The 23,737-nt window shown below is 44.8% G+C and overlaps 1 protein-coding gene across 3 annotated transcripts in view; it reads left to right on the top strand.

Moving 5' to 3' along the window:
* The first annotated feature begins 658 nt into the window (after positions 1-658).
* CEP95 (centrosomal protein 95) overlaps positions 659-23,737 on the top strand; it is a 38,191-nt gene continuing 15,112 nt past the window's right edge. For 2 of the 3 annotated variants that reach the window (XM_062215403.1, XM_062215402.1), the window contains exons 1-11: positions 659-762; positions 1,962-2,090; positions 3,943-4,050; positions 6,737-6,847; positions 10,204-10,306; positions 13,095-13,207; positions 16,108-16,239; positions 18,274-18,467; positions 21,670-21,782; positions 21,965-22,094; positions 22,633-22,783. In XM_062215403.1, coding sequence (XP_062071387.1) covers positions 744-762; positions 1,962-2,090; positions 3,943-4,050; positions 6,737-6,847; positions 10,204-10,306; positions 13,095-13,207; positions 16,108-16,239; positions 18,274-18,467; positions 21,670-21,782; positions 21,965-22,094; positions 22,633-22,783 — 1,303 coding nt within the window. In that variant the 5' untranslated portion in view covers positions 659-743. The remainder of the gene's footprint in view (positions 763-1,961; positions 2,091-3,942; positions 4,051-6,736; positions 6,848-10,203; positions 10,307-13,094; positions 13,208-16,107; positions 16,240-18,273; positions 18,468-21,669; positions 21,783-21,964; positions 22,095-22,632; positions 22,784-23,737) is intronic. The other variant, XM_062215404.1, reaches the window with a different exon arrangement.

The following is a 23,737-nucleotide window of genomic DNA, read 5'->3' as shown; positions in this document are numbered from 1 at the left end:
AATCCGCGCTGGGGTCACCGCCGCCCCCGCGGCCGCTCCCTCCCGGGGCGCCCGTTTTTCTCCCGTGTCGTGTCCGGGCCCGCCCACCCCAGGGATGCTTCAGCATGCATTTCCTTGACTTCACCTTTTTCTCGTCTGTCTACACCTCCAGCAAGCCACCCCGCCTTCTCCCTGGACCGACAGGCACATAAAATGGCCAGGACAGGCCAGCCCACTCCCTCCACTCAGAAATGTTTACGTCTCCACAGAGCCCTCACACCCACAACCAAATAAGACGGGAAGGCGGAACCTGGCATCGTCACGTGATAAGCCCCGCCCCCGGCCTGGGGCGGGGTCGGCACTACTTTCCCCCGCGGGAGTCGGCGGAGGAATACCTAACAAAATAGTTCCCCGGAAGTCCAGTTCTGCCCCCTCCAGGAGACCGGCCGGGGCAGCCGGGTGACCTAAACTGCCCGAGAATCCACCGACCCGAGAATCCTTCAGCAGGCTCCTGCCCGTGGAGAACGGTAGCTACAGTCAGCAAACCGCCGCCGAGGCGCGTGCTGCGACAGGAAGTGGTCCTCCGAGGACCAATCAGCGGCGAGAAGCCGTTGTAACGTCCCTCCCTCTTCGACCAGAGCCTCCTGCCTGGCGCCTCGGTTCCTACCGGCCCCGCCCACCTCCGGGTCTCGCCGTGCGACCCTTCCGGGACACCGTCGCCCGCGCGTCGGCCTCGGACTGCGGCGGCGCCCTTCCTCCGCGACATGGCCGACTCGGAGGCTGGTGAGTCTCGGCCTGGAGGTCGGGTGTGTGTGCACCGAAGCCGCCCGAGTGCCTGAAGGCGTCGGGGGCCGGCGAGGCTTGTGACTGTCAAGACGCCCCGTCGCCGTTGGGGTTGTCCGGGGTAGGGTCTGTCAGCCCCGCCGCCGGGGCGGGGAGAGACGGGCCGTGGCGGCACTCGTCTTGCCCTGGGGCGCCCGGGCGCCGAGCCCGCTCGCCGTTTGTGTCGGCCTTCGGAGGAACAGCGCTTAAGTCGCTGTGTCCTTGCCGGGGTTGGAGCAGGGCTGCTCTTTTCTCTTCGGTGCCCTGTGGCGTCGCCGGCTTTGTCAGCCACGGTTTTCTGAGACACGAAATGGATTTCGTCGTCTGGGACGCTACAGCGTTTTCTCCACCGTCTACACAAACGCGTTGCCACGGTTTGGTCGGTTGTGAGAGAGGGGCGTGGCGGCCCGCCGAGGGTGCACGCCCCAGGCGCCCCACTCTGTTTCCAGAACTGAGTAGAGTGCTCGCCCATTAACCGCCAGTCACTTCAGGGAACGAGTGAGTGAAGCTTCGTAAGTGACCTTTGGTCGAGAAGCTCTCCCGACCGCGGCAGTGTTTGGCGGAGGGGAGCATGGGGGCGCGCTAGTTCGCCGTGTGCGGGTGTGTTCAGGTCCTTCCCGTGCGTTCCTGCGGGTACATTAGATGGAATAAAGGAAAGCTGGTCTTAACCGGCTGAGTTAGTCACCACCTGTTTGGGCGCCGGAGCAATCCCGACAGGCGAAAGGTAATTTGGTAAAAACGTGACGATTACTGCTGGGAATTAGAAGCGACTTTCATTAGTTTCTAGTGACTTCAGATGCTCATTACCAAGCTCTCTTGTTTATGACAAATACGCTCCTTAACTTTCAATTAAAAACACCTATAAAAGGCTTAGATACACAGGTAAATGGCTTAAGGCTTTAGATTGCAACAGTGAACATTGGATGTGCTTCATACTTTTTGACTGTATTGAACTTACAGCATTCTGGAAGTCATCCCCAGAAATTTAATACATCGTTTGAAAATCCTGCCTGGAAGGATCTTTGAAATTCTTCAACAACCAAATTCCTTATATTCTGCACAGTCAAGTATCTTGGCGGGAGGTTGTTGGTTTTTCAAGTGTGCATATAGCCTTTTCTAGTGTGTTTAAAACAGATCTTTCTCCCCTTCTTTCCCAACAGAGTGGATAACCATTGCCAATAACCTTCTTTTTAAATGTCACATACATCTAAGGATACATGAGCTTGAAGATTGTGATGCTAATGTTTTTATTGCTCTTTATCAATCTATTCTGGGAGAAAAGGTACCAGGTAAGGGTCCTAAAAAGCATGAGTACGTGTATCAGGCCAGAAATTTCTAGTGCCTTTAGTTAGATCCTTTGGTATTTAATATTATGTTTACTTTTTTCTGTCCACATCATTTTTATCAAAAGATTACATTTATTACCTTAGTGAGTAGCATATGGGCCCCCGTAACAACCACCTTGACAATCAGGTCAGTGATTCTTGCTAATCATGGTTTACTCACATCTAATGTCTTGTGAAAGTTACACTGTCTAAGTGTACCTTCAAAGGTTCTGCAGTTGAGTGAAAGGAAATTTGCTGGGTCTGGTCCCCTCACCTGTATTAAGGATAAGAGTTAGTGTTTATGAATCTGATTTCCTGAGAAGACCGTTAATAACCGTGGGTGTCTAACCGTCTGTGTGCTGTGATTCGCTTTTTTCTTTCAGGTGGCACGCGTTTTGCTGTATCACTTGTTGGACATCTGAGTCCTCATGCATAGATTCCTTTGCTGCCTGTGTTTCCTTACATAGTCTATAACCATTAGGTCCTGTAGGAGTTGTGTAGTTTCTCTTCTTTTTCCTTTGTTAGCATGAGGCAGTGCCCTCATCACTTCCTAGAATAAAGGAGTGGCCTCTCGCTGCTCTTTGATGCTAGCTTCCGCCTGTTAGGGTTCATGTTCCTCAATACCAGAGGAGAAACCAAAGACTGGACTTGATAGTAAATCTTGGCACACTGTATGCCAGTCATTTGTGCCAGTAATTCCCAGTAGACTGGTTTAACAGAACATACATGAGCTCTCATTGAATACTGCTGTAGTCTCTTTCTTTTCTTTTTTTTTTTTATTTTAAATTTATTTTTGACAGGCAGAGTTAGACAGTGAGAGAGAGAGAGACATCCCCAAGTGGCCGCTATGGCTGGTGTGTTGCGGCCGGTGCGCTGCGCTGATCTAAAGCCAGGTGCTTCCACCTGGTCTCCCATGCGGGTGCAGGGCCCAAGCACTTGGGCCATCCTCACTGCCTTCCTGGGCCACAGCAGAGAGCTGGACTAGAAGAGGGGCAACCAGGACAGAATCTGGCGCCCTGACTGGGATTAGAACCCGTGGTGCCAGCGCCACAGGCACCTAGTAGGCTCAGCCTAGTGAGCCGCAGCGCCGGCCCTGTAGTCTCTTTCTAATGGAAAGCAGTCTATACTATTGGGCTAAGGTCTTGTCTCATGTCTTGCCTCCCTTAGTAGAATATTAGCATCTCTCTGAATTTAGGAACCAATTTATCTTCCTTTGTAGAGTATACTCTTAAATATGTTTGATGTAATAAATATTGAACCATATTCTAGTTAACAAATATTCAATATTAGGATGTAAATCAGTAAATACTAACCAGTAAAGATTCAACTTTGTCATGTCTGGACTCTGTTAACTTTATCACACACTGTGTTTGGGCAGAACTTTTTTTTTTTTGACAGGCAGAGTGGACAGTGAGAGAGAGAGAGAGAGAAAAAGGTCTTCCCTTGCCGTTGGTTCACCCTCCAATGGCCGCCGTGGCCAGCGCACTGCGGCCGGCGCACCGCGCTGATCCGATGCCAGGAGCCTCTCCTGGTCTCCCATGGGGTGCAGGGCCCAAGCACCTGGGCCATCCTCCACTACACTCCCTGTGCACAGCAGAGAGCTGGCCTGGAAGAGGGGCAACCGGGACAGAATCCGGCATCCCGACCAGGACTAGAACCCAGTGTGCCAGCGCCGCAAGGCGGAGGATTAGCCTGTTGAGCCACGGCGCCAGCCATGGGCAGAACTTTTAACAGTTGAGCTAACTCAAAAGCCTGGTCCGAGATAAATGAAAACTTGAACCCTTACAAATGCAGAATTATGTGACTCCTCCCACAGACCTCGTAGCTGTTCCCAGGAATCCAGAGGATGATGCCCACAATGTACAGGCTGTGATTGATTCTCTGGCCTTGGATTACCTGCAGGTCAGCTTGTCTCACATAACAGGTTGGTATATACTTAAGCAGATAATTATGCATTTTAGTAAATTGATTTGTTAGAGAAAACCTTCAACATTGCTTAATTAATTAAATGAATGAACTTATGGAATAGGCCAAACTTAAAACTGGGCCAAGAGAATCAAATGGTATAGTTAAGGCAAGCACACATGAGAACGTTTCCTCGCGGGGAAAACATTGAGTTTGTGATGGATCTGGGTGTGAACAGTAAGTACCCTAGCTGCTAACTTAAGGTATGTGTTTTGTTATAGTTTTGATTTTAAAACATATCAGTGCTGCTTATTTGCAGTAGCTAGAAGTTAGAAGCAGTTAATATCTGTTAATAAGGACTGATTAAATTATAATAGCACCACACAGTGAAGTGCTCTGCAATTATAAAATGCTTTTTATGGACAACATTTTATTTTAGGAAAATGATCTCTGACGTAAATAGTATGAGAAACATTTGGTGCGATTACAGTGATAATGTGCAGAATATGCTGATCTTTTAATACAGAGGAACTGATGGCTATTGCAAGGACTGTGGAAGAATATACAAGAAATTGTAATACCCATCATCTCCAGCAAGGGGAACTTCTGGGCTGTAGGACAAAAGGACAGGAATTTTCACTGTATACCTTTTCTGCTTTTTGAATTTTGGACCATATTTATCCAAAAAAATTGTCTTGATGCAAACCATTTTTGAAAGTTTCCCCAAATAAAGTGTACCATGCTGTATTCTAAAACCAAGTATACCAGATTTATTTATAAATATTTGTATTTGCAGATAGTGAGAAATGAGAAGTAGTCCAGTAAATTATTTCAAGCCAATAAATAGAGGAAATCTGGTGAACTTGAAACTATACCACAGTCACAAAAATAAGGTTTATACTGTTGATTTACTCCTTGACAGTTGAAGAAAATAAATGTTCATCAGGACAGGTCATTTACATCTTGTTTTGATATTCCAAAGAGAAAATACTTCTGTCTTAGACTTTTGAGAGTATGTCTAGGGGAATAAATGTAGTAAACCAGTTTGGAGAATTAAATTAGGGGCATAATCCTATAGTCTCCGTGTTCTTTGCAGTTTGGAATTGCGTGGTATTTGTGTTTTGTAAACATGCTGTAGCCAGGATAAACATTGTGTGTAGAACTTTTTCATGCAGAGCTGCCCCTGACAAATCATACTCACGCCCACAAAAAATTACAAAACTGCTTACCTTCTCCAGCAGACTGCAAAACAGCTTCTATTCCTGTGTGCCTTTGAAGGCAGTGTCTCCTACTTCAAGAAGCGCTGTGTTCTGGCTGGGAGTCGTGGTTGCTGGGTTGGCAGAGTATGCTCCCCATCCTGGAAACTGAGAAGTCTTGAGTATGCCCTTGGGATGTACTGATGTACCATAAGCCAGGAAAACAGGGCTTGAGAACAAGATTTCCGGCTAGTTGTCTGAGGCAGAAAAGAGTTGTCAAGCATTGTCTTTAGTAGTAGCCTAAAGCGTCAGGTTGATGGTTTAGGTTTGTTTGGCATCGCGGCTGATTCTCTTAAATATCATGTTTCTGCTCTCCTGTGCTGGTGTGAACTCCTGAGAGTGCCAGGCACTATCTCCCAAAGGACAGCCAGTGGTTAAGTTCCAGCAACACCTGATAGCAGTTGTATCCACTTAGGCAACCTTAAACATGTCAGGTTTCCATACTTTGACCAACCCATTTCTATTAAACATTTCAGCTTAACATGTATTAAAAATCTAGTACAGGCCAGGGACTGAGCTAGGGGCTGTGTCAAGATTAACTGCTGAGTATTAACTGGATATGATGGGAAATGAGGCTAGAGGATGATGATGGGTGAGATGAAAAAGGATTTTAATGCAGGGTGTAGATTTTAGAAAGAGAGCCATTGATGAGGTATTTGTGTGTGTGTGTTTTAATTTGAGAGATAGAGTTATAGACAGGTCTTCCTTCCACTGGTTCACTCCCCAAATGGCCGCAAGGGCTGGAGCTGCTCCGATTAGGAGCCAGGTGCTTCCTCCTGGTCTCCCATGCGGGTGCAGGGCCCAAGCACTTGGGCCATCCCCCACTGCCCTCCCGGGCCACAGCAGAGAGCTGGACTGGAAGAGGAGCAACCGGGACTAGAACCCGTCGCCTATATAGGATGCCGGCACCGCAGGCGGAAGATGAGTGAACTATGGCGCCAGCCCCTTGATGAGGTTTTAATCAGAAAAATGGTGTGGTCTGCACAGAGTAAGAATTAACAAATGGGGGTGGGAAACACAGGACTTCTTAATTAAAGTATCCCAACCAGTTTTTTTTTTCTTGGTTTTGGTGTTACTCTGCTGTTCTCTTCTGAACAAACCACCATCTGAAGTATGAGTCCACAGTCTGAAAGTTATGCTTTCATCATTTTTTTCACCAGCCTAAAGTAGCTCTGCCTAGCAGCTTTTTATTGTGGAATGAATCTTCAGTCCAATTATTTTGCTTCTTGAAAAAAGATGTGAATGAACATGCACCATATTCAAGGCTGCTCCCTTTACATAATCAAGACAATAGGAAAATTATTTTTTTAAACATTCATATTCTCTTAGATTTATTTATAATGCTTGTATTCTGGATAGCATTTTCTCAGTGTTATATCCATTTCAAGATCTAAGAGGCTTTCAGATTTTGTGATTAAAGTTTTTAATAGCTCCGTATTCTGTGTTCAGGAGAAAATATAGTGAGAGGAGATAAAGAATCTATTAAGAATCTCCTAGAAATATTTGATGGGCTGCTGGAGTATCTTACAGAACACATCAGTGAAACATCTCATGAGAAAAGTAAGTTTAAGAACAGATATTTGGTTTTTCTGCATTCAGTGTTGTATCCTTTTTTATGTTTTTGCTTTTCTTCATTGGAAGCAGAATCACTAATGCAATATACCTGGTAAGTTTTCATTGTAAATTGCTGCTGCAGGTGGTTGGGAATTCTATCCTAGACTATCACCATTTCCTTTGTTAACTTGGATGTTGCCTATAAATTAAAGATAATCCATAGGAGAAAGCTAAATTTCTGGCTAAATTGTTTATTGTCCTATTGCATGAAGTTCCTTATTCCAAAATTTCCCACGTCAGAACTGGCATTTGTATTACAAATATGGGTGTTTTCTGTTATATTCTCCTGGATTAATTTATAATCCTTGTATTCTTGATACACAGAAACAAACTGCTGCATTTCTGTCTTCAACCTACCCTTAGGTTTAGTTACAGTCTGTGGTTTTCTTTCTTTTCAAGATTTATTTGAAAGACTTAGAGATCGTCTATCCACTGGTTCACTCCCAAGATGGCCATAATGGCTGAGGCTGGGCCAGGCTAAAACTAGGAGCCTAGGTTTCCTATGTGGGTGCAGGAGCCTAAACACTTGAGTCATCTTCTGCTTTCCCAGGCACGTTAGCAGGGAGCTGGATTGGAATTGGAACAGCTGGGTCTTGCCCATATGGGATGCCAGTATGGCAGACAGCAGCTTAACCCATTTTATGTCAGTGCCAGCCCCATAGTCTGAGTATATTAAAAATTTTACTTTTGAGTAACATTCCTCAAATTGTAACAATTTATTTTGTGAAATTTGATTTTATAGGGCCGGCGCCACAGCTCACTTGGCTAATCTTCCACCTGTGGCACCGGCACCCCAGGTTCTAGTCCCGGTTGTGGCGCCGGATTCTGTCCCGGTTGCCTCTCTTCCAGTGCAGCTGTCTGCTGTGGCCCGGGAGGGCAGTGGGGGATGGCCCAAGTGCTTGGGCCCTGCACCTGCATGGGAAACCAGAATGAAGCACCTGGCTCCTGGCTTCATATTGGCGCAGCGCACCGGCCGTAGCAGCCTTTTGGGGAGTGATCCAACGGAAAAGGAAGACTTTGGAAAAAAATTTTTTTTTATTTTATAAAGATCAATATTGCCATGTTATCCTAAAGGGTCATAGTTATTTAAATTCAGTCAGCAGTTTCTAAAAATCATTTATACTATATGACTCACATTTCTAGGGATACATCCTTAGGAAATCATACAAAGGAAAATTAGGTACTTGAAGATCTTCACTGTATTATTATCATTAGGAATAAAAAGGAACCTACACGTGACAATCTGGGATTGACTGTGGTTTTGGTCATGGGTGTAATAATCTGTTCTTATGTTGCAGTTATCCAAAAAAATCAGCAGCAATTAACAAATTCTAATAAAGATAAAAATTTGAGTTGGGCCATTCTTCCTAATTCTCAAATTGTTGTTGATGAAACCTGTGCCATGATTATAACATTTGAAATAAATCTTTAAAGTCTTTAGTTAGAAGTAGTTTCCTGCCTTCAATCATTGCTGCTAAAAGGATTTAAAAGCTAGAAGGGACTATTGAAAGGTGGAAATTTCTTATTTTAAAAATGCTTAAGTGCTTAATATGTATTAAACGGCAGTGTCGGTACTCCAGGACGAATCAAAGCACATGTCACATCTGTTGCAGTCAGAGGGACCTGTGCAAGTTAGGAAGACATCCATAAATATATAGAGTAAAAACATACAAGAAGAATTAGAGACTTAAGAGATTAAGATGAATGATTGTGGTTTTTTAAAATATTTATTTGAAAGGCAGAGAGAGAACCAGCAGATGGAAGATATTCTCTCTCTCTCTCTCTCTCTTCAGTTCTGCATTTCAAAGAAATGAATAAGTCTTTTAAAAACTAAAACCCCAGATACTACACTCCATCTGCTAGTTCATTCCCCAAATGGCTGTGACAGCCAGGGCAGGGCCGAGCCAAAGCCAGGAGCCTGGAACTGCATCTGGGTCTCCCAAGTGGGTGCAAGGGCCCAAGCACTTGGACCGCCATCTGCTAATTTTCTAGGCATATTAGCAGGCAACTGGATCAGAAGTGGAGCAGCCAGGACTCAAACATGCACTCATATGAGATGCTGGGGTCTTAGGTGGAAGCTTAACCCGCTGCAGCACAGTGTTGGCCCCAGAAGAACAGTTTTTATAAAAATTCAGTGCTGATTGCAAGTGGGAGAAGGACAGTCATGTCTGGTCAGAGGCCTGGTAACGGGGTGGAAAGAGGACAGAAATAAGAGTCTTGTGCGAGTCTGGGTAATGAAGACTGAATGGTATTCCCAGGGAGAGCAGTAGTGTGAGTTCTGTGAGGCTAGAAGTTGTTCCAAAGGGTCTCCCCAACGCATTGGTGGTATAGTGGTGAGCATAGCTGCCTTCCAGAGGGTCTCCCCATTAGGTAATACATTGGTTGGACGTTTCTTAAGGTTTGCTTCTCACCATTGCGGGTGCAAAATATAATTGCAGTATTACTTAGTAGTGGTTCAGTCTTCACAATGCCAGTTAGCGATAATGGGAATTAGAAGTTTATTGCCACTAATCATATCCACTGTGATTAAGCATTATTGCTACTAAGGGATGTGAAGGCACCGTGAGTTCAGTGTTGCGTTTTGCCCCTTGGTGCGTGACTGAAGCGCTCTAAGCGTGTTTTTCTCACATGGCAGTTCTTTCATGGTTGTTGTGAAGGTTAAGTAAGTGTACCAAGTTTGTGTACCAAGTTTAGCGGTAGAGCTTAGAGTAAATACATGATAAATGTTAACAAATATTATTAAAGTGCTGCTTGTGAATGGAAACAGGTGGGTGTTTGAGTAGGGACTCTGAGTGTGGGCGTGGGCATGTCCAGAAGGGGTAAATCTGAGTGAAGGGAGGCTTCCCCCGCATCTCCTGCAGTCACAGTTCCTGCTGCTGAAGTTTTGTTCTTTGGGTATATAGAAGTGGACAAGAAGGTGTTTCAGCCAAGCCCTGATGTGGTCTCTTAGTCTGTGTGTGATGGCTTATGAGCTGGAAGTAGGCTGACATGATCAGGTTTTCTGTCATCTTGATCAGTTGTTTTTGATATCCCTTACAGATGGAGAAGTATAAAGAATGATAAGTGAACCTGCGACCTAGCTTTAAAACTGTAGACCCCACTTTTAAAGCAGTATGCTTCTTGTTTCTCAAGTAACTTATGATAGGTGGTGATTTGGCTTTTTATAATTTCAACAGTTTATTTCAAGACAGGTTGGGCTTTGCCTTACTGTCCCTACTTCTGCCTCTTGTACAAAGTAGTGTTAACCTGGTGAGAGTTTGGGGGTTTTGGTATTACTGTTTTTATCTATTTTAAATTAACAGGTGAAACCGAACAGTATTTTAAAGAATCACATCGAGGAGGACCGTTGGAAGAGCTAGAAAGTTCTAAGGAATCCAAATCATCAAAAAGAGTTTCTTTTGAAAGGTAGCTGTCTGTGAATTTCATTAAAACAAATTACACATTTCCTTCTAAGAATGAAAACTGCACCCACTGTACTAGAATGGCACCCCTAAAACATGTGAACATCTAACTTCTCCTAAGCCTGCCTTAAGGGAATTTTAAGAACCTTGAGCTATTAATACCAGTTCTCAAAAATTACCTATTCATTTTCCCTTGATTATTGAAGTTCATCTTCCTTGCAGAAAACTTGTAGAGAAAAAAAATTTTTTTTAGCTTATTGGAGAGGAGAGAGATTGATCTCTTTGATTCACTCTTCAAATGCTTTTAATGGCTCCACGCTGAAGCCAGGAGCCAGGAACTCAAAGTAGGTCCCCCTCCTGGGTGGCAGGAATCTAGTCACTTGAGCCATTGCTGCTGTCTACCAGGGTTGTTGTTAGCTGGAAGCTGGGGTCGGAAGCTGAAGCCAAGACCAAACGCAGACATCTGGGTTGGGGGCCTCTCAGTGGTATCTTTTTTTTTTGACAGAGTTAGTGTGAGAGAGAGAGAGAAAGGTCTTCCTTCCATTGGTTCACCCCCAAAATGGCCGCTGTGGCCAGTGCTGCGCTGATCCGAAGCCAGGAGCCAGGTGCTTCCTCTTGGTCTCCCATGTGGGTGCAGGGCCCAAGCACTTGAGCCATCCTCCACTGCCCTCTCGGGCCATAGCAGAGAGCTGGACTGGAAGAGCAGCAGCCGGGACTAGAACCCGGTGCCCATAAGGATGCCGGTGCTGCAGGCGGAGGATTAACCTAGTGAGCCATGGCGCCGGCCCTAGTGGTATCTTAAGTACTAAGCCAAATTCTCACCGACATAATTTTTTTTTAAAGATTTATTTGAAAGGCAATTACAGGGGCTGGCGCTGTGGTGTGCTGGTTAAAGCCAATGCCTGCAGTGCGGGCATCCCATATGGGCACCAATTCATGTCCCAGGTGCTCCACTTCCTGTCCAGCTCTCTGGAAGATGGCCCAAGTCTTTGGGCCCCTGCACCCGCGTGGGAGACCTAGAGGGGAGGCTCCTGGCTTTAGATCGGTGTAGCTCCAGCCGTTGCAGCCAATTGGGAGTGAACCAGCGGATGGAAGACCTCTCTGCCTCTCCTCTCTCTGTATCTCTGACTTTTAAATAAATAAATCTTAAAAAAAAAAAAAAAAAAAAGCAATTATAGAGAGGGAAAGAAAGAGATCTTCCATCTATGAGTTTACTCCCTCAAATGGCTGCAAGTGCTAGGGCCAGGCCAAACTGAAGCCAGGATCCAGGAACTTCATCCAGGTCTCCCATGTAGGTACAGGGGCTCAAGCACTTGGGCCATCTTCTTCTGCTTTCCCAGATCTGTTAGCTGGGAGCTGGATTGGAAGTCGAGCAGCAGAGACTTGAACCAGCACTCAAGTGTTGCAGGCGGTGGCTTCACCCCCGGCCCCAAGAATATGAATATTTTAAGGCTGTTAATAAAAGTTGCCAAATTGTTTTCCAGAAAGGCCATTACTATGTCCACTAGCAGCATAAAAATGCCAGGTTACAGCAACCTTATGAACCAATATCCTTGACCAACATCAACATTTAAAAATTTTTGCTTTTATAGACATAATGTATTGTGGTTACAGTTTGATTATACTTCCCTTCTAACTGAGGGTTGATATAATGGTATGACTTTGCTTGAAATATCTAATTTTCACTTTTTTTATGGAGTTTCTCATGGTTTGAAAAGCCTAGACAGTAGAGGCTGGCACTGTGGCCTAGCAAGTTAAGCTGCTGCCTGCAGTGCTGGCATCCCATGTGGATGCCAGTTCAAATCCTGGCTGTTCCACTTCTCATCCAGCTCCCTGCTAATGTGCCTGGGAAAGCAGTAGAAGATGACCCAAGTGTTTGGGCTCCTGCACCCACATGGGAGACCCAGAAGAAGCTCCTGGCTTCAGCCTGACACAGCCCCAGCTATTGCGGCCATTTTGGGAGTGAACCAGTGGATGGAAGATCTCTCTCTCTAACTCTGCCTTTCAAATAAATAAATCTTTTTTAAAAAAAGAAAAAGAAAAACATAGTGCCTTTTTTAAAGATTTATTTATCTGAAAGTCACAGCTACACAGAGAGTGGAGAGGCAGAGAGAGAGAGAGAGATCTTCCATCTGTTGGTTCACTCCCCAGTTGACTGCAATGGCTGGAGCCACGCTAATCCAAAGCGAGGAGCCTCCTCCAGGTCCCCCACGCAGGCGCAGGGGCTCCAAGGACCTGGGCCATCTTGTACTGCCTTCCCAGGCCACAGCAGAGAGCTGGACTGGAAGTGGAGCAGCCAGGACTAGAACCGGCGCCCATATGGGATGCTGGCGCTTCAGGCCAGGGCGTTAACCTGCTGTGCCACAGCGCTGGCCCCGGCAGTGCCTTTTTTAGTGGCACTGAATAGTACACTGAAAAATGTGCCTCATAGGAAACCACTGGAATGTGAAATTCTTGGCTTTATTTTTCACTATTACATGAAAATAATATTTGCATGAAATAATTTTTACATGAAAATAATTTTCATCAGCCATATTTGCTGTTCTGTGTGTTCCTGTGTATGTAACCCCAATACCGTATACATAGCTATTCCCATCAGGCCTGTCTCAGTCAAAACAGATGAACAGCACACAAGGATACACAACAAAAGGGAGACTTTTCCATATTCTACTCTAGGCGTTGAGCAGTCTGAACACATGTAGGCTGGCTACTTGAAGGAGCTCCCTAGGTGTTGATGGGAGGGGCTCACTGTGGTCAAGCCAGGCGCTCCATAACAGAGAGGACTCTTTCAGGTGCTCTTCGTCTGAGACGCTGGGCCGCTCTTGGGATGAAGATGAAGCAGAATCCACTGGTGAAGTAATTAGACTTGGAGACACAGCACACACCTTTTCTCTAAGAAGTAATGGTAAGTAAACTTCAAATGTTAGTTACTGTTACACTGTATGCAAGTAGTTATACTTTGGAGTATTTAAGAAAAAGAACCCTAAATGGACATCAGAATTGAAATTCTGGGACTGGTCATTGTGGCATAGCAGGTTAAGCCGCCACTTGGCATTGCCAGCCTCACAAATTGGAGTGCCTAGTTTGAAATTCCTGGCCACTCTGCTTCCACACCAGCTTCCTACTGATGCATCCTAGGAGGCAGCAGAAGATGGCTCAAGCACTTGAGCTCCTGCCAACTATGTGGGAGACCATGTTGTAGTTCTGAGCTCCTGGCTTGATCCTGACCCAGCCTTGGCCATTTTAGTTATTTGAGTAGTGAACCAATGAATGGAAGCTATCTCCCTCCTCTGTCTCTCTCTCTCTTTCAAGTAGATGAAAATAACTAAAAAAAAGAAAAAATCCCAGAATACTACCATTACCCACCAAATACAAAATCAGTCAAGTGGGAGTCACAGGCATAAGCTCAGGTAAGTCCAACACAAATAAGTGGCGACAGGGTTGTCACATAATTTGTGGGGCCTGGAATCCTTGGCAGAGGGTTTGGGATGCAGTTTTCTTGCCTAGTGACACTTGCAGGATGTTCCTTAATTGTGTTTCCTGAACTGCCTGACCCCTTGTCGTCATTGCAGTGTACTCCTAGTGACGATTTTTCTCCTAGCTTTAGGCCACATTTCCAACAGTATTGCTTGTACACAGTAATCTTGTGTATCTTTTAGGCTCCAGTTTGGAGCCTCCTGCCGTGCCACCCTCCAACCACCTGCTCCCTGTCCTGCCTAACGTGGTTGCCATGCTCTTCTCTGACATTGTGTTCCTTTCTATTCCTGGCAAACTCACCCTCCAAGGTCTGACCGCCCCCATCTTCAGGCTCTGATGCTCTGTCCCCCCCCCCCCCCCCTTTTTTTAAAGATTTATTTGGCCGATGCTGCGGCTCACTAGGCTAATCCTCCGCCTGTGGCACCAGCACCCCGGGTTCTAGTCCCAGTTGGGGCACCAGTTCTGTCCTGGTTGCTCCTCTTCCAGGTCAGCTCTCTGCTGTGGCCTGGGAAGGCAGTGGAGGATGGCCCAGGTCCTTGGGCCCTGCACCCGCATGGGAGACCAAGAGGAAGCACCTGGCTCCTGGCTTCGGATCAGTGCAGCGCGCTGGCCATAGCAGCCATTTGGGGGGTGAACCAACGGAAAGAGGACCTTTCTCTCTGTCTCTCTACTAACTCTGCCTGTCAAAAAAATAAAAATAATAAGATTTATTTATTTGAGAAGCAGAGTTATAGAGAAGGGGAGAGACAGAGAGGTCTTCCATCCGCTGGTTCTCTTCCCAGATGGCCACAACGGCTGGAGCTGGGCTGATCTGAAGCCAAGAGCTTTTACTGAGTTTCCCACACAATTGCAGGGGCCCAGTTTCTTGGGCCATTTCCACGGCCATCAGCAGGGAACCAAACCGGCAACCATATGGGATGTTGGCGCCACAGGCGGAGGCTTAACCTATGCCGCAGCACCAGCCCCAATGCTGTGTTTCTTTTTTTTTTTTTTTTTTTAATATTTATTTATTTGAAAGAGTTACATAGAAACAGAAGGAGAGGCAGAGAGAGAGAGAGAGGGGTCTTCCATCTGCTGGTTCACTCTCCAGTTGGCTGCAACAGCTCGATCTGCAACGATCCGAAGCCAGGAGTCAGGAGCTTCTTCCGGGTTTCCCAGACGGGTGCAGGGGCCCAAGGACTTGGGCCATTTTCTCCTGGTTTCCTAGGCCACAGCAGAGAGCTGGATTGGAAGTGGAGCATCCGGGGCTCGAACCAGCGCCCATATGGGATGCCAGGACTGGAGGTGGCGGCTTTACCCGCTATACCACAGCGCCAGCCCTGCTCTGTGTTTCTAAGATGTGACCTTTGTTATTTCTGTAACACCATTCACATATCACATGGTAACTTACTTTAACTGTTAGGTAAACTGAGTTCCAGGGACAGTAGCCAGGTCATGCATGACATTTACTTATTATTTTTTTCAAAGTCTTCTCTGCCAGGAAGTGGTAATTCAGTGGGAAATGACACAAATCCCTGCCTTCATGGGGCTACCTGTAGAGGTTGCTGATAACTCAGATATATAGTAAAATTATTCTTACTCATCTTAGTGTTCTAAAACTTAGCAAAACACCAAGCTGCAATAAGTTTTATTTATGGAAGGATGAAAATATCAGAGTGGAATTAGGTATAGTAAGTTGGGAATCGAGGCAGATGTTTGTCCCAGAAGTTAAGGTGCAAGTTGGAGCACTTCCATCCTGGATCAGAGTACTTGGCTTCAAGTCCAGTTCTGCTTCCAATTACAGCTTCCTGCTGATAAGCACTGTGAGAGGAAACAAGTGATAGCTTGAACAGGTGAGTCCCAGCTACCTATATGGGGTACTTGGATAGAGTTCCTATTTTTTGGCTTTGGCAAGTCCCAGGCCCACCCTTAGGCTTTGCAGGCATTTGGAGAGTGACCCATTGGATATGTCTGTCTCTCAAGGTAGAAACTTTTTTGTGTTTGGTTTTGTTTTTAAAATATTATTTGAAAGGTAGAGTTACAGAGAGAAGGAAGGAGAAAGAGAAATCTTCCATCTGCTATTTTACTCTCCAAATATCCTCAACGGCCAGGGCCGGGCTGGCTGAAGCCAGGAGCTTCATTCTGGTCTCCTACATGGGTGGTAGGGGCTTAAGTTCTTGGGCCATTATTTGTGCTTTGCCAAGCACATTAACAGGGACTGGAAGTGGAGTAACTGGGCTCAAACTAGTACTCATGTTGGATGCCGAATGTTACAGGTGGTGACTTAAACCTGCTGCACCATAATGCTCACCTCTGATGGTTTAAAATTTTACCTCTAATGTTTTCCAGGTGCTCAAGGTCCTAATGAAATTCAGTCTAAAAAGGCCTCAACGTCTCCAAGTTCTAAGTCACGTGATGATGTGTTGGACCCTTCCTCATCTAGTTTTTTGTCCAAGAATAGGACATCCTTCGTTGAAGACCGTGAGTTGCAGTGGGTTTAGTTTAGACTGCAGCTGTGTTGCAGATAGTAGTTCCTGCTACAAATAGTACTATTATTATTAGCCTTTTTACTTTTATTACTCTATTTTGAGATTATTTTTTATTTACGTGATCTTATAGATTTTTTTTCTGTTTCCATTTTTGCTTAAAATGACCTTGGCATACTCATGTTTCTGTTGCTGTCCCTCTCTGCAATTCTGCCTTTCAAATGAATCTTTTCAAAAATGATATTAGGTCATGTATGTGTGTGTGTGTGTGTGTATAAATAAATGATTTATTTTTTGAAAGGCAGAGCTACAGAGAGGCAGAGGCAGAGAGAGAGATCTTCTATCACTGATTCATTCCCCAAATGGTCGCAATGGCTGGAGCTGGGCCTATCCAAAGCCAGGAGCCAGGACCTTCTTCCAGGTCTCCCTCGCAGGTGCAGGGGTTTGAGCATTTGAACCATCTTCTGTACCCCTATAGGATGCTCACACTGCTTTACCTGCTACACCACAGCGCCAGCCCCTGGTCATATATTTTTCAAACCACTATTTTGTTACTTCATTATCTAAATCCACTAAATGCTTTTTTTTTTTTTTTTTTTTTTTTTTTGCATAGAGAGAGGATGGGATGTAGAGAAAGGTCTCTGAACGACTGGTTCACTCCCCAAATGGCCAGAGCAGATCTGGTCAGGAGCCAGGAGCTTCTTCCAGATCTCCCATGTGGGTGCAAGGGCCCAAGCACTGGGACCATCTTGTGCTGCTTTCCCAGGCGCATTAGCAAGGAGCTGGATTGGAAGTGCAGCCAGGACTTGAACTGGTGCCCACGTGGGATGCTAGCATTGCAGGCGGGGGATTTACCTGCTACACCATAGTGCCAACCTCTAAAGCAATTGAGAGTCTGATACATTAGTATATCGATTGGTGGTTTCAAATTATTAGTGAATAAGAAAATACAGTAACTTGGCCGGTGCCATGGCTCAACAGGCTAATCTTCCGCCTTGCGGCACTGGCACACCGGGTTCTAGTCCCGGTCGGGGCGCTGGATTCTGTCCTGGTTGCCCCTCTTCCAGGCCAGCTCTCTGCTGTGGCCAGGGAGTGCAGTGGAGGATGGCCCAAGTGCTTGGGCCCTGCTCCCGCCTGGGAGACCAGGAGAAGCACCTGGCTCCTGCCATCGGATCAGCGCAGTGCGCCAGCCGCGGCAGCCATTGGAGGGTGAACCAACGGCAAAGGAAGACCTTTCTTTTCTCTCTGTCTCTCTCTCACTCACTGACCACTCTGCCTGTCAAAAAAAAAAAAAAAAAAAAAGAAAGAAAGAAAATACAGTAACTTGAAAACAGATTTTCATATATTATTAAATAAAATTGTTTCTAGCTAACCAGTCTTTTAATATGTGGATAAACCATAATTTACATTGCTGTCCTTCAAGCCACTTAGGTTGCTTTCAGTATTTCATTATTTTTAAATAGAAGTGACATTTCTGTGATAATAGTGTTGAAATTACATTCATCCCAACTTCATTGGATCATTAATTGTCTGCTGGGGATGTATCCCTGGTTTTATTATTTTTAAAAGATTTATTTATTTATTTGAAAGAGTTACAGAGAAAGGAGAGGCAGAGAGAGAGAAATGTCTTCCATCTGCTGGTTCATTCCCCAACTGGCCACAATGGCTGGAGCTGTGCCAATCCGAAGCCAAGAGCCAGGAGCTTCTTCCAGGTCTCACGTGGGTGCAGGGGCCCAAGGACTTGGGCCATCTTCTACTGCTTTCCCAGGCCATGGCAGAGAGCTGGATCAGAAGTGGACTTGAACTTACTCCCACAGGGGATGCCGGCACTGCAAGCAGCGGCTTTACCCACTACGCCACAGTGCTGGCCCCTGGTTTTATTATTTTTATATGTGCTTTGTTTGAATCAAGCTTAAAAAATATTTCTAATGATGGTGTGAACGTGTTTATGTGTATTTGTGAATATGAGTATAAAATGGTTTGTTCTCAGAACTTTAGTTATCGTATCCATTGTTACTTGCCTTACCAGCGGAAACCCCTTCTGGGAGTGTGGTTCCAAGTGCCAGGAAGCTAGGGGAGCCTATCCGAGCAGCCATTCCTTTACATCCGCCCTACCACCCTTCAGAACCTCGAGCACCCTGCCCCATCGGGAGAGAGTACTTGCGATCAAGTCACTGCTCTCCTGCTGCAAATTCTGCCAGAGAGCACACGACGTTCTCTGTGGTAAGTGGAAACACTTGCTTGCCATTGGCTAGAGACCCATATACTTTAAAGAGGTCTTTGCCAGAGTAGTCAAGTATATTGCCCTAATCAAAGCATTGTATTTTTTGTTTAAGATTTGTTTCCTTATTTGAAAGAGTTACACAGAAAGAAGGAGAGACAGATCTTCTATCTGCTGGTTAATTCCTGACATGATCCCAACAGCCAGGTCTGGGCCAGTCCAAACCAGGAGCCAGGAACTTCCTCCAGGTCTCTCATATGAATATAAGCACTTGGGTCATCCTCTGATGCTTTTCCAGGCACATTAGCAGGGAGCTGGATGGGAAGTGGAGCAGCGGGGACTCGAACCAGTGCCCATATGGGATGCCAGCAATGCAGGTGGCAGCTTTACCTGCTATGCCACAATGCCAGCCCCAATAACATATTTCTTTTGCATGGAGAAGCTGATGTAGAGAGATAAAGCATCTCGTCCAAAGTCACACAGCAATTTGTGGAGTCAGGATTTCAACTCAGATATTCTGTCTTCAGACCTCATGTTATGTGTCCTTAATTATTTACCTTTTTTAAATATCAGAGTATGAAAAAGAAAACAACCATTCATTCATATGCCTATTTTTCAGCATGAACCAATGTTAATATCTTGGCCTCTTTTTTTTCTTTGAAAAAAATTTTTTTTAACTTTTATTTAATAAATATAAATTTCGAAAGTACAACTTTTGAATTATAGTGGCTTTTTCCTCCATAACCTCCCTCCCACCGTAACCATCCCGTCTCCCGCTCCCTCTCCCTCTCCCATACCATTCACATCAAGATTCATTTTCAATTATCTTTATATACAGAAGATCAACTTAATATATACTAAGTAAAGATTCCAACAGTTTGTACCCACACAGACACACAAAGTATAAAGTGCTGTTTGAGTACTAGTGTTACTGTTAATTCACATTGTACAATACATTAAGGACAGAGATCCTACATGGCGAGTAAGTGCACAGTGACTCCCTTGTTGATTTAACAACTAACACTCTTATTTATGATGTCAGTAATCACCTGAGGCTCTTGTCATGAGCTGCCAAGGCTATGGAAGCCTCTTGAGTTCACCAACTCTGATCTTATTTAGACAAGGTCATAGTGGAAGTTCTCTCCTCCCTTCAGAGAAAGGTACCTCTTCCTTTGATGGCCCATTCTTTCCACTGGGATCTCACAGAGATCTTTCATTTAGGGTTTTTTTTTTTTTTTTTGCCAGAGTGTCTTGGCTTTCCATGCCTGAAATACTCTCATGGGCTTTTTAGCTGGATCCGAATACCTTAAGGGCTGATTCTGAGGCCAGAGTGCTGTAAAAAATCCTTTTTATACAGTCATTTTGTCCTCATCTTCCTAAGAGTGGGTAGGTATGTGCACAGGGTAAATTTATAAACAGTGATCCATGGCCAGGGATTAACCTAGTGGTTAAGATTTCTGTATCTCATATTGAAGTGATTGGGTTTGATATCCTTTGGCTGTTGATTCTAGCTTCCCAGTGCAGACCCTGGGAAATAGCGGTGATTGCTCAGGTAATTGAGTTCTTGCCACCCACATGGGAGACCTGGATTGAGTAACTGGCTCCTGGCTTCCGCTAGGGCCCAGCCCCAGTCATTGTGTGCATTTGAGGAGTAAACCAGACGATAAGGAGTATGCTCTTTGGTATCTCTTTCTGCCTCTCAGTTTTTTTATAAAAACCAAACTGATATATTCTTAAAAATTTGAAGCAGTTCAGAAAATGTACAAAGATAAAATGAACATCATTAGCATTAGGTGAGAATCTTTCTAAACATACTGTGGCTCTTTTCAGACAGGAGGGTGAATAGATAAGAAAGATAAAAATAGTCACAGGCTACTGGTTACCTCTGGAGAAGGCTTAGGGAGAATGGTGGGGAGGCTTGATATAATCTTTAACCTGGATGGCAATTTTGAAGTGCTTGAACTGGACACATGGAATTTTTTTTTTTTTTTAATGTGATTGTATTTCAGTTCTTTGCTAAAAAGTATTAAATTTTGTTTTACTTTAATAGAATAAAAGGCTACTGAAGTGAAATTGTGGATACTATGCCTTTAAACATCAAATGTTTGTTCACCACAGGAAATAAATTATTAGGGGAAAAAAAGACATGTGTTACTATAGGTATTTGTGAAGTTTCATCATCATTCTACTTTGGGACAGTTTCTGTTGACTCCTTGCACTGAGAGATAATGACTTAAATTTGTGATTTGATCATTTTTCATCGTTCAGGTGTAGCTAGAACTCCTGAAATTTCATGTTTGGTTGGTTGGATTCTTTTTAAAAGATTTATTTATTTACTTACTTATCTGTTTGAAAGCCAGAGTTATACAGAGAAAGGAAGAAACAGATCTTCCATCAGCAGGTTCACTCCCCAAATGGCTGCAATGGCCAAGGCTGGGCCCGGTTGAAGACAGGAGCTTCATTAGGGTCTCCCACGTGGGTGCAGGAGCCCAAGTACTTGGGCCATCCTCTGATGCTTTCCAAAAGCTGGATCAGAAATGGGAGCAGCTGGGTCTCCAACCAGTGCCCATATGGGATGCCAACATCACAGGTAGCAGCTTTACCTGCTATACCACAAAAATGTCACTGGTTTGTTGGTTTCTAAAGATTTTATTTAAAAGGCAGAGTAAGAAATGGAGAGACAGAGAGAAAGATCCTCCATCCACTGGTTAACTCCCCAGGGCCAGGCTAAAGGCAGGAATCAGAAACTCCATCTGGGTCTCACATGTGGGTTTGCATGGATGCAAGTACGTGGGCCATCTTCCACTGCTTTGCCCAGCATACTATCAGGGAGTTGGGTCAGAAGCAGAGCAGCCAGGAGTTGGACCAGCACTCCAATATGGGATGTTGGCATTGGCAGGTAGCAGCTTAACCTGTGCCATAGCTCCAGCCCCTGAAATTTCATGTTTTAGAACACATTCCCCTCCCATCTTATTTGAATGGCAGCTTGCCACACTTTTTCTCTGAGCACAAGTTTACAGACACTGCTCCAGTCCTTTGGCATCAGGTGACAATACGGTATTTTGACAGATTCCTTTAAAAAACAAACATGGAGATTGAAGGGATCTGGTTTTTTGTCACAGGTCCTTTCACCCCCATCCCCAGAAATGTTTTATGTATCTTCTTTGTAGCTTTTTCAAATCAGGTTTTTCTTGTTTTTAACAGGAACCAGATGATAGAGTTTTATTAACTTCCCAGTTGCCTAAAGATAGCACACAGGAAATGTGTACAGCTCAGATCCAGGGCCTGAGGACAAGGAAGCTTCCTAAAGGAAAAAGGTAACATTGCAGGCTTCAGTGTTTATAATCTCTCTGTCAAAGGATTTGAAAAGTAAGGTATATATTCTCCAGATTTAGCTGTGAAGATCGACATGAAATATGTGTTAAGGCATGTATTATAGTTATTTTGAAATACATAAGTACCTGGTTGCTTAAATGTCACATGGTCACTTTTGTTACAGAAATGAAAACAGAGCCGCAGCCTCATCCTGGGATTTGCCTTTCTCCCAGAGGCCAAGCGGGAGGTTAACAGAACAAGAATTACACGCAGTATCCAAGAAGCTCTCTCAACGGCTCTCTGAGCTAGACTGGGCAAGCCTTGTTTTTTTAACTTACATTCAGGTTGCTGTGGGTTAGTGATCATTCAGGTGATCTCCCTATTTAGGTGAAAGCTAAGCTTAGGTATTGGAAAATGAGTTGTTTTGTAAGTGCTGTAAAATACCCTGTAAGTCAAGCAGGTAGCCTTCCTTGATATTACCAAATACGGTACAGATTTACTCAGATCGTATTGAATTGTGATGAAAACAGAATCATTTATGATAAATTAATGCATGAAGCTTTTTTTTAGATATTTCTATGTAATCTTCCTTTGTCACTAGGTAAAAAATTGTATGGATCACTGTCTCACAAAAAAACCAAACAAACCAGTATTATAGTTTTGGGGCATCAGTGGATGAATGTATTAAATCTTTTGTTGGTGTGGCTTGTTCTAAAGTTACGGAAACTGCAGAGTCCATAGCACTGATACACACCCTTTAAACACTACACAGGCGTAGGCATCTGAAACCCATCAGAGGAACCTCCTTAGAGGTTGTGTATCTAATGCTACCAATTTACATTCTCTCAACAGATGTTAAAAAGTGCCTTGGGTGATCGAATTAAAAAAAAGATGGATCCTAAAGAAGATAGTGGGACTGAAGCGGTGGAGAGTGGAAAGGAAGAGACCCTGTCTCAGCACAGTGACAGCATCATGGAGTATGGGCCAAAGAAGCTGAGGCCAGGTACGTATCCCAGAGAGATAGCAGGGATGCTGAAGTGAACTATCAGTTCCATACATTCTTAGCGGCTTTCTCATTTTAAATATTTCAGAAACATATGAAAGGATTGGAAATACCAAACACATATCTTCACCATCTAGAAGTGGCAGGTGTTAACATTTGTTTTTGCTTTAGCCCTTTTGTGTTTAAGAAATAGAAGAGGGACCAGAGTTGTGGGGCAGCAGGTTTAGGCTACCACTTGTTAATGCGGTCATCCCATGTCAGAATGCTAGTTTGAGTCCTGAGCGCTCTGCTTCCCATCCAGCTTCCCACTGGTGCACCAGGGAAGGCAGCAGATGATGACCTAACCGGGATGGAGTTCCTGGCTGCTGGCTTTAGTCTGGCCCAGACCTGGCTATTGTGGCCATTTGGGGAGAGAACCAGGAGGTGGAAATCAATCATTTCTCTCCCTCCCTGTCTCTTTTAAATCTTAAAAATAATAGAGTAGCCGGCACCGTGGCTTAACAGGCTAATCTTCCACCTTGCGGCGCCAGCACACCGGGTTCTAGTCCCGGTCGGGGCACCGGATTCTATCCCGGTTGCCCCTCTTCCAGGCCAGCTCTCTGCTATGGCCAGGGAGTGCAGTGGAGGATGGCCCAAGTCCTTGGGCCCTGCACCCCATGGGAGGCCAGGATAAGCACCTGGCTCCTGCCATCGGATCAGCGCAGTACGCCGGCCGCAGTGGCCATTGGAGGGTGAACCAACGGCAAAAAGGAAGACCTTTCTCTCTGTCTCTTTCTCTCACTATCCACTCTGCCTGTAAAAAAAAAAAAAAAAAAAAGGAGTAGCCATTCCCTTTGATCTTCCCACAGACCTCTGCTTTTTCTTACCCTCAGTGAAACTACTATCTTAAAGTTGGTACTTTTTTCCTTACTCTTGCTTTTATACTTAAAATTTGTATTTATTTTCATTTTATTT

The sequence above is a fragment of the Lepus europaeus genome, chromosome 18, assembly GCF_033115175.1.
Source record: "Lepus europaeus isolate LE1 chromosome 18, mLepTim1.pri, whole genome shotgun sequence".
In the NCBI taxonomy this organism is placed as follows: domain Eukaryota; kingdom Metazoa; phylum Chordata; class Mammalia; order Lagomorpha; family Leporidae; genus Lepus; species Lepus europaeus.
The sequence above is the reverse complement of the archived record's forward strand: the minus strand, read 5'-3'. Positions and strand labels throughout refer to the sequence as shown.